Genomic DNA, 10,259 nt, shown 5'->3' with positions numbered 1-10,259 from the left:
TAAAAAAAGGAGATGGTGGATTTAGACTAATCCTGCAAGGGTTTGTTCATTATTCCCTGCAAAGTGATTCTCTCTCTCCATTCATGATACATATTTTTATTCTATTCCAGAAGCAACCATCATGTTGCATGTTGGTGAGGCCACCATCATCTCTGTTATCTTACTGTAGTGTAATGTGGTCAGACGGTATAGAACAGGGTTCCATACTTGCCAGGGGGCCACAAGAGCTAAATTATTATTTTGTTATCTTGTGTTTTAAGTGTTTTTTTGTTGCTTCACTGTGAAATAGGGCGATTGTTTTGTTTAAATCTATTCCATCTATGTAATCAATCAAATAAGAATGTTTGATGTGGTGATTTTAACCATCTGATTTTGAACAAAAATCAAGTCCCTCTTTCTTTTTGCACTCATAAAAACTTGGGATAGTAAATGCATAATATAATTTCAGACCACAAAAGGCTGTAGTTTTAGCTTTCTGTCTTATTAATGTGTGCATTCAAAGCCCATCCTTCAGCTTTCTGATCTTCATTTCCTGCAGAAACCAGTGAAACCAAGCTCCTCTGTCACAACATTGTCGTCATGGTGACATCTGCATGGAGTGAGTAAAGCACGTCAGGTGAGAGTGTGCAGAGAAATGTTGGGGCGACACACGAACATTCATTTAACACCAGGGCGTCTTTATTGTTGATTATCTACTGTGTTGGTACAATTACTTCAACTTGCAGAGGGTTAAACACACTTTCAGGACCAAATTGCAGGTGATGGTGCACTTTCAGTGAAACAATTTAAGAAAGATATCGGTTTATACATTAAATTAAACTCTTCCCTTAACAGGTTATTATTATGGTGAAGCTACCTTCATAGTGCTGGATTAGCCTGAGGGGCCTGAGTGGTCCCTAATCCCACAGCGTTAGCATATGCAGACAGAAGACTGATGACCTGCCTGGTTTCTAGGGTGAGTCTGGCTTCTTTCAGCCAGTCGTCTGCAACTCTCCTCGATTCTCCCGTCAACTGGTTTACCAGTTTAGCTGCCAGCTCCAGATCCCCGTGTTCTAAACAATAGCTTGCATAAGACAGAAGCTTGAACGGGTCGTAATCGTCGGCGGTGAGCTGCGCTGGTGGTGCTACGAGTTTCTCCTGAAACAGCAGTGAAGCTTGAAGGTAAGACAGGAAATATTGGTACAGAGAGTTGTGAGATTCATCGATGAGGGCCACTCGACGGACGAGCCGCTGAAGAGAGGTGAAGTTGGCACGGAGCGTAGCCTCGCTGTAGACGCCACGCTTGAGGGATTCCTCTGGCAGAGACGATGCCAACGCTACAGCAAATTCATTGTTGTGGCAGCAGTCTTGCACAACCTGGACAGCACTCTCCAGAGGGCTGCTGGGGGCGTCGACGTTTGCTGTATTTAAAGCATAATTGAGTCCCTCTACAGAGAGCCAGAGTTGGTGAGCTTTACGGGCTGCTTCCTCAGCCTCGACATGGCCTGCAATAAAATAAAAACACCTTTAATGTTGGGTTAAAAAAAAAGATACAGGCTTCAAAACATATATCTAGCACCTCATTACGCCACAGATCCTCCATATGAAGAAGTAATATTAAAATGTTTGGTTTGATCAGGTCGACAAACTGTTCCTACAAAGGACGCTGTTTTTTTTAAATAACATTTATGTTGAACATTATTTAAAATTATTACAAAGGCCAAGTTGAGTCCAACCACGTGTTTATCCCATCTTTGCTTGTTTAATTAAGCACCAGTTTGTGTATTCTTTTTTGTCAACTGGTAAGTGGTTTTGGTGTTGAGGTTTGACCAACCATAATTCTATAGACATTCCATTAATATATAAATATGTTAAACCCACCGTGCTAATCTGTTATATTTAGTTTTATAGACAATAGGTTCATGCACAGTAAAAACAATAGCTCAATTAAGAGCTAATTTATTAGTGAAATAAAAATGAATAACTAAAGGGAAAGGTTCAAGCATGTTAGAAAAGTACAGAACTATACAGGTCTTTACCGCCCCCAGTGGTCAAACAGTGTCATTGAAATATATTGAGAACACTTGCATTGTGCATTTGTTTACAAAACTAGATAAAAGATCCCGTTTTATCCGTTTTTTCTTCCTGTTCACTTCAAAATGATCTCAGTACTTCATATAAAAACACTGTCTCTGATATACTGCTAAAGTACTTCGTGGGTCACATGACACTCACAGACTGGGAGAATTGGCCAGAAAAAGTTACACAGTGAAGATCATAAAAATATAACATATATTAAAGATTACCATATATACAATATTGATGAAGAGATCCTTCTGACACATTAATTGTACGATACAAAGTATAACGCGATGTGTTGATCATCTTACTGTTCACTGCGTCTTCGATCCCCTTCAGCCGTGCATAAGCAGCGTTCATATCCAGAGTGAAGTTATCCAGCTGTTCTTGACTGATCTGACGGAAGTGAATCTCCACTTCCTGTGTCTTGCTGTTAAGGACCTGTTGGAACGCACGCAGGTTATTAGACAATAATGTCTATTTGTAAACTTTGGAAAAATGACAATGAGGATTAAAAAAAAGGGACATTTCTTCTGATTAGAACAAGTGTGAGTAGATCTGTACCTGCTCCGCTTCATCTCTCAACTCCTGCTCCTGGACCTTCAGGACGTCTCTGACATGGTCCGTGTGAGCTGCTGCTTGTCGTCTGAGCTGAGTCCTCATTTCTGCCTCCATCACCTCCCTAAGCTCCACCAACTAAGTTCAAGTGGTTGCAATTAGACAATGGGACAGAAGACAAAAGCAAATGGAACATGCTGAAGCATCTTCACCTTCCTCTCCCTCTCCAGGCGCTGCTCCTCCACGATGTGCACGGTAGAAGAGTTCACGGCCGACTCCAGAGACTTCTGGTTCTCCAGCTTCTGCTGCTCCAGAGCAGCATCAATGTGGATCTGCTCCCGGACTCTTTGCTCGGCGAGCTCCCGGTTCAGCTGATCAATGCGTCGATGGGCGTGAGCGATGAGGGCATTTAAATCGTCCGGCGACAGCTTACCTGCTGTGATTCATTGAAAAGAAGGTTCAATATTATGTGTCCCCTCACATTTAATCACAGTCTTAAAGGAATGCAGGTAGGAAATGATAATCGTGAAAGACATTTAGAAGATGAATTTGAATCTTTGCGAGATTTAAGTTTAGATACTAATCATGTTTAGATATTCAATTAGGGACGATATGAATGAGATGTTTGAAATTCAATGAAATATAAACAACTACAGCACACGTGTCAAACTCGGCCCGGGGGCCAAATCCGGCCCACAATGTCTTTTTGTGCGGCCCTTTGGATAGTTGGCTCAAAATCAAAGTAGAATTATCTTCATGTTTATATGATTGATGTTGATGCAAAGATAAGAGTTTTAGAAAAGAAAAGAAACAGAGATTATGGATGTCAAATATACAATGAGATAGATTAATCACAATCCGAATTATACTTTAGACAATTTGATTAATGTAAGGTTTTGTTCGGCCCGCGACACTGACCGGTGAAAGATTTTGGCTTGTTTGATTGACACACATCAACTACAGGCTTGGACAAACAGACAGTTCTATAGTAAGCAAATTGTCCACAAGGTTTTCAGAAGGAAAAACGCTGACACAAGCAGGCTGTTGCATTTGTGCCGCAGGAGCCTCTTACTTTGTTCTATTATTCTGAAGAAGGTCAGGTGGAAGATCGAACTCACAGACAGAACTGTTCATCAAGTCCTTTTCAGGCCACACAAACAGTACATGTCAAAATCATTGTTCCGCATCTGAAATGTTTGTTTGCGCTGTGATGATCGTTTTGCCACAATGACAAGTATTATAGTTTAGATCATTTGATCGACCATATCTTCACATATGCACGTTTCATTGTTTCATCCTCACTTACTCAGTCCTTTCCAGCTGGCCTGGATCTCTGGGGTAAGACTGGACACTTCTATCTGGAACTGTCTTTTAGCTTCAGTTACCAGTTCGGTATACTGGGAGACAACCTTAGCTTCAGACTCTGCAGACTGGACCTGTGCACATGGACAATTATGGATGTTAAAGTTAACTCTTAAACATTGAGATTTTTCACTGCAGTTAAAACAAGTAGATGACTAAATGTATTCATTTCATGACACAAACAAATTAACAGAAGATTAATAAATCCTCACCAGAAATAAAACTATTAATGAAGTTTATAATCTGCATTTATGTTTATGGTTAGCTGTGAAAACTGTTAAGTCAGTCACAGCAGCGGTTTTTAGTACATTTTTCGAGCTACATTGACTTTATTCAATTAGAATCAGGAGGTCGAACATTTACTTGTCAATAATGTCCTCCGTCCCAACTGAAATAAAGCTGCAGTTAAGCTTATCGTTAAAATACATATGGCTTAAATAAGCATTTCCTCTGATAGGACATTTGTTTCATGGTTCACAATATATGGTTGCTTCAATCCACACGTACCTTCTTGACTATTCTGTCCAAATCTAGTGTCATTTGATGAAGATTCTCCTCAGCTGCCAAAAGAAGTGGTCGTGCTGCGGCAGCTTTTATACCTTTAGATTCCTTGATCATTGCCCTCAGGGAGTCCAAAGATTTGCTGTCGTGAGAGAGAATTTAACAGGAAGTTACAGCCTGGATGGAAGACATGACAGATGTGTTACAGGTAGTGATGGTCTAATGAAGCTTCATGAAGCAGTGTCATGTTGTTTAGAGGACAGTAGGTTGCGCCACCAGTTTCAAAATGATGTGACGTTTCATTAGAAAAGTTGTTGAAAACAAAGAAAAGAGTGCAGAGACGCCATCTAGTGGACTCTGAAAGTAATGACACTGCTCCATTAAGCTTCATCAGACCATCACTAGTCACAGATACTGCCGTTTGTCTTACTTTGCATTTATGACAGCAGCTTCTGCTTCGGCGACAGCAGAAACTCTATGGGTGAGACGGGATTCCAGATCTTTCCACTGGGTTGACTTTTCTTCAGGTGGTACCTGAGAATCATCGAAAGAGAAAAATGCAGTCATCGAAAAGATAACTTGGTGGGGGGCCCATTTGCCAACCAGTGGGCATATTTCATTTTACCTCGGCTTCCATAGCGTCTTTCAGACCCTGTGTGTGTCGAGTGATTGCTTGTAGGGCTGCATTCTGAGCTCCAATCGCCTGCAGTGTTGCTTCGGCTGATGTGGCCAAGAAGTTGTCGAGGCTAACAGATAAGGCTGGACACAGATGGGTATGTGTCACATTCGAATAGTTATGGATGAAACAATGCTGTAATGAATCTGTGTTACCCTTTAGCTTGTCTTGTTCCTCCTGGTCTTGTTGAACCAAAATGGCGGACACCTCTTCTGCAGGACGTGCCTTCAGTGGTTCCTCAACAGGTTTATCCTCAGCTACCACTGGACTTTCCCCAAGGTCCAGGGAAGGTTGGCTCTCCTCTTAAACAAAGACACAAACCATACTTCTTTTTATGCATGCAAAGAGTAACGCAGGATCATAGTGAGTGGAAAAGATTTTACGTTCAACTGCTGTGTCACATGGAGCTGGGACGGATGGTACTTCGCCGATGGCTGAAATGATATGCGACGCTTCTGCTGAGGCCTCTGAGATGTGAGGAGACAATTGAAACAGATTATGTGGCTTTAAATAAACTCTATATAACGTGACCAATATACACATGCAGATTATCTTTGTTACCTCCACCAAGGAGGTTGAGTTTTAGAGGTTTGTTTACTGTACGAAAGCTTTTACATTCATTTGCGTCATGAAGGTCTATATTTACTTACTTGCATAAATTGTACAAGGAATATAAAAGGTGATAAGCAGTAGAAAATGAGATGAATGAATGAAAAAATGACTAAGAAGTGAATGAGTGCACAAATGAACGAGCCACTAACAAGTGAGTGACGGAATCATGACATACCTTGCAGGCTCTGTGCAGGCGGTGTTAGTGGTGGACTCATCTCATCCGTCTGAGCTTCTTGGGATTCCTTCACTTTCTTCTCCTTTTGAACTCTTTGCTTTTGCACATTTTGTTCCATCATTGAAGGATACTGAATGGAAAAAATAGACATGGATAAGTTCAACATTTACAGTACACACTCATTTAAATGCATCAGCATTTATTGATCGACCGTTTAGCCGTAGGTTGAAATGCCTGCCAAATATGAGAAATACCCCTAAATAAGAAAAGATGAGCTCAAATAATAATAGACAATAAAAAAGATAATGTGAGAGACGTTCAAGTTAACGTCCAGATAAAACTGGAATATAGGCATTACAGTTACATTACATTATCTGAGGCAGCACCACAGAGAAGAAACAAACAATCCTAACAATTCAGTCAGGTTCTGCTTAAGACGTTCTGCCTGTTGTATGGAAGTTTTCTCACCACTATTGTTCATTGTGATTCTCTGGGACCCGTTTGTTTCTTCTCATATAGTGCATTGAACTAATAGAAATTAAATATTACATTTTATTCAAAAAAGTAACCAAGCTAAAAATTAGGAGACCATATCCTGCATTTCACTTGTTTATATGTTTAATCTGTTGAACTACAGAATAGAGGTGCCATAATATTATCAGCTGGTGGGGTATAAAAAACTTCCAATTTGTGATTTTTTGTCAACACAACTTTATCAACCAGTTATTGGTTTGCCAGGCTTTACAGTTAGGAAAACCCTGCTTTATAAAAATCATATTTGCTTCCTTTCTTTATCTGTGTGTGCATGTGGACAACATGTGGAAAAAAAAGAAAATAATATAAAGAGGTGCTATTCCCAAAGGACTGGAAAGGTGAATTCATTTATTTTGATGCCACATAATATAATTTATTAGACTTGCACAATTAATTGCATCTTACTTGTGTTAGCCTTAAGCCTAAGATAGCAAAGAGAAAGAGCCTCTTCATTTACTGAGGCTTAAGTTATAAAAGCAAAAAAAAAAGGGATACTTAGGTCTGGAACAAGTATTGGCCACAAGTCGACAAGTATTTTAAGTCTAGTTCAAAGATTAAATGAGAATCATGTATAATCCTTCATTTTTTTAGCCAGAGAGCCGAGCCACAGAGTAAAGCTCTTTTCATGACCACATTAGAAATATAGATATTAAAAAAAAGCAATAACCACATTATTTTATGAGATGTTCACTGGCAAATGGTGATACAGTTTCAACCGTCTCTATTAGAGGAGGTTTTTATTAGAGGTATAAAAACAGTTGAAACGTCTGTTGGCATAAGAATTTCTTGAACACTTATTTTAACAAGTTATTCATTTTGTCACACCTGTTTCTTCGCTGTAGTGTGAGGATCCGCTGTCGAGGGACCCAAAGCCAAGGACAATATCCAATCTGAATATGGTACATTTTTTTCCAAAGCGATACGAAACTTGTGGTCCGACTTGGCATACAGCAATGTACCACCTACACCTGCAGCAACTGCCACCAAACCAACACCAACCACTTTAGAGGCACCGCTGTGGGGGGAAAAACAGAAGAAATGTGAGGAAAAAACATAAAAATGTAATGCGTGTTTCATGAGGAAATACCTGGATGTTTCATTGGTGTATTGCCGTACCAGTCGAAGGTTGGTTTGAGGATGTCTTCTCAGGTTTTTCTAGGGAAAAATGTAAACAAATGTCCTAAAAATCAGTGTCTCAGAGGTTTCTGTTAATCATATTTTCTTTATTTCAGAGGGAAATATTTTTTATTTTTAGTAATCCATTCTTTACAATTATATTTAATTGGGCAAAAATATATAATCAAAAAACGATATTAAAATATAAACTACTTGTTAAAGTTTTTCAGTGAACAATTCCTCTTGTCGAGGCTTCAATACAAGAGGGACGTTACAGGCGAGCAGTATGTAGGTATTTGGAAGTTTTTAAGAGAGTAATTTTGGACGAAGATGAAGACAAGACGAGTGAGCTCCAGACAACGATGAAATAAACTTTTTTGCCTATGACGGGTAGAACGGATTACTCTGAAAATAATTCCAACTCTCAGTGCACATGAGGGTGAGTAGAAAATAAGTGCATTTTTAATTTTGAGTGAAATATCCTTTAACTAATAGATTCACAACTTATCAATAGAAATCAAATAGATTTTGGCCATGATAGCCATCCCGAGTGCCAACACGTTTGAGCCAACAACCTTCAAATTAGCTACGTCAGATCCACAACTTTGGCAGCATCTGAACCTGGCATACAGTACTGGACTTGTATACTGGCGTGCCTGATAGGCAGGTACAGTCTGCCCAATCTAGAAGTTTACTCCAGGAGTCCTTGAAACACCAAACCGACTTTGACTGAGCTGGGCTGGTCGAGTGAAAGTACTTATATTTAACATATAAAATAAAGTATAATGAAGTATATGATGAATTATTTTGCATGTGTGTTTCATTTTTCCAAATCCAGTAGAATAAATGGAAGAAAATGTTAAATAACATTCATGCAAAAGTGGTGCATTTAACAAAAGATTAATATACTAATGGACGTTACAATATTGTTTTATGCAAAATGTTTTATGTTAAATATTGATAAATAAGGGTAAAGCATTGCATTTTCCGGATAATTTTTCAACATTTTTTACATTAAAAACAACATTACCTTACCCATTACATGACATTAACATTAAAAATGTTTTATTTAAATTGGCATAATATCTTATTACACTGTAATTACTTAATCATAGTAAATCATATTTTTCAAATATTTATGTCAACAGTTAAGGAATTTAAAAAACAAATGATTGTAGTATACTTTGCAAACTATACAACAAATATTACATATTTAAGCTGATAATGTATTTGCTTACTTCTAGTCAACATAAATATGAACAATAATAACAATTGCTATTATTAAGGATACAACGGTTATTTAAACATAACTTAATGAAGCTGATTGAAGGCGTTCTTGTATACAGCTTAGGTGATTTAAAAAAAAAAAAAATTAAGTATTTTCTCAATAAACATTTTATTATTTTACAAATATTAATAAAAACATTCTAAGGTTGTAAAGTTGATTTAAAAAAAGTCATATCAGAAGTCACTAGTAGAGAAAATTGCCAGTTGTAGTTTTACTTAAATATAAATGCTATAGTTGAGCTTCAGAATTCTCAATACTGAAACATGCAAAAACGGTTTCCTCGAGTCATGGCTGTCAGAAGTTTCATTTTTGGGGGGGGGCGTTACTTTTGGTTCTACCATAATAACTGGAATAGTCGCGCGCTATTTTTTTTAAGGTGCGGCTGACCGCAAGTGTTATATTTCAAAAGTACAAAAGTGTTTATTTACTACAGTTACGATAACTGATGAGGTAGAATATAGTTTTCATTCATAATAAAGTGTAGTACTTCCAAATATTTTACATGAATCATGTTGTGAAGTGAATTATTAATGCAGGTTCGATAAAAAGGAATTAACATTTTTTTTTTATTAAAGTGTTTCCACTCGAGTATAGTGATTTATTTCTCCATGACGTCTTCCATCATGAAGTGCGCACATCTATTCTTCTTGTAGCACGGGTGCCTCTTCAGACCGCCAATGTTACTACTGACCTTAATTCAACTTTACGTGCATTCGTGACACACAATCACACTAAAAGTCATGTTGTTTCTTCCAGTCCAACAACACTAACATGCTGGATATTTAGAAACCAGAGCTTACGAGGTCCTCGTTATTTCAAGGCTAATGGAAAAATAACGTTGAGATCCCAGCGCACACAAGCTAGCATGCTAATGTCAGCAGAGCTACTCTTAACTTGTTATTCTTACCTGGGCCGAGATGTTCGCTCCTCGAATTAAAACCCTAAACATGGTTGTCGACTTCTTCGTTAGCGAAGGAAAGGAATAACAAATAGCCCCAAAGACCTGTCACCTTCCTTCTTCTGGTAGGTCGCTGCCTGTTCCACTACTTTCCCTTGGATCTGCTACCCGGGTCTGCCCATTTGGTGACGACACTACGGCAAGCCTCCGCGGACCCGCGCGTTCTTTAACGAATTGCTTTTTATAGCAGATTCTGTAAATAATCACGAAACATTGTTGGCAATTAGAAAACATTGAGAAATTTAACCTAGTTTTTCTAAAAAGCAACACAGCTATGTGAAAAATGTGACGAAATTTACCATTAAATGTTGCATTAAGCAATGCCATCTGAGGGGAGAATTAATCAGTTGTTACAAACTGCAGATGTTTAAAAGCTAAATATTTGAAATGTTGTGAGAAAGATCCCAGTCTTTAGCTAAAC

General features: G+C 38.4%; 1 protein-coding gene across 1 annotated transcript; it reads right to left on the bottom strand.

The window, feature by feature from the left end:
- Window positions 1-656: 656 nt before the first annotated feature.
- immt (inner membrane protein, mitochondrial (mitofilin)) lies at window positions 657-9,938 on the bottom strand. Its single transcript, XM_087799423.1, has 14 exons — window positions 9,788-9,938; window positions 7,564-7,631; window positions 7,302-7,491; window positions 5,943-6,072; window positions 5,539-5,622; window positions 5,311-5,457; window positions 5,105-5,238; window positions 4,910-5,013; window positions 4,486-4,621; window positions 3,923-4,052; window positions 2,829-3,052; window positions 2,623-2,754; window positions 2,370-2,499; window positions 657-1,484 (listed from the first exon to the last, which is right to left on the bottom strand). Exons 1-14 carry the CDS (start codon window positions 9,827-9,829, stop codon window positions 859-861), a joined length of 2,277 nt encoding a protein of 758 aa, XP_087655549.1. The 5' UTR covers window positions 9,830-9,938; the 3' UTR covers window positions 657-858.
- Window positions 9,939-10,259: the final 321 nt, after the last annotated feature.

Source organism: Callionymus lyra, chromosome 9 (genome assembly GCF_982586985.1).
Source record: "Callionymus lyra chromosome 9, fCalLyr1.hap1.1, whole genome shotgun sequence".
NCBI lineage: Eukaryota > Metazoa > Chordata > Actinopteri > Syngnathiformes > Callionymidae > Callionymus > Callionymus lyra.
Note: the sequence above shows the minus strand (reverse complement) of the source record. Positions and strands in the feature narration are given on the sequence as shown.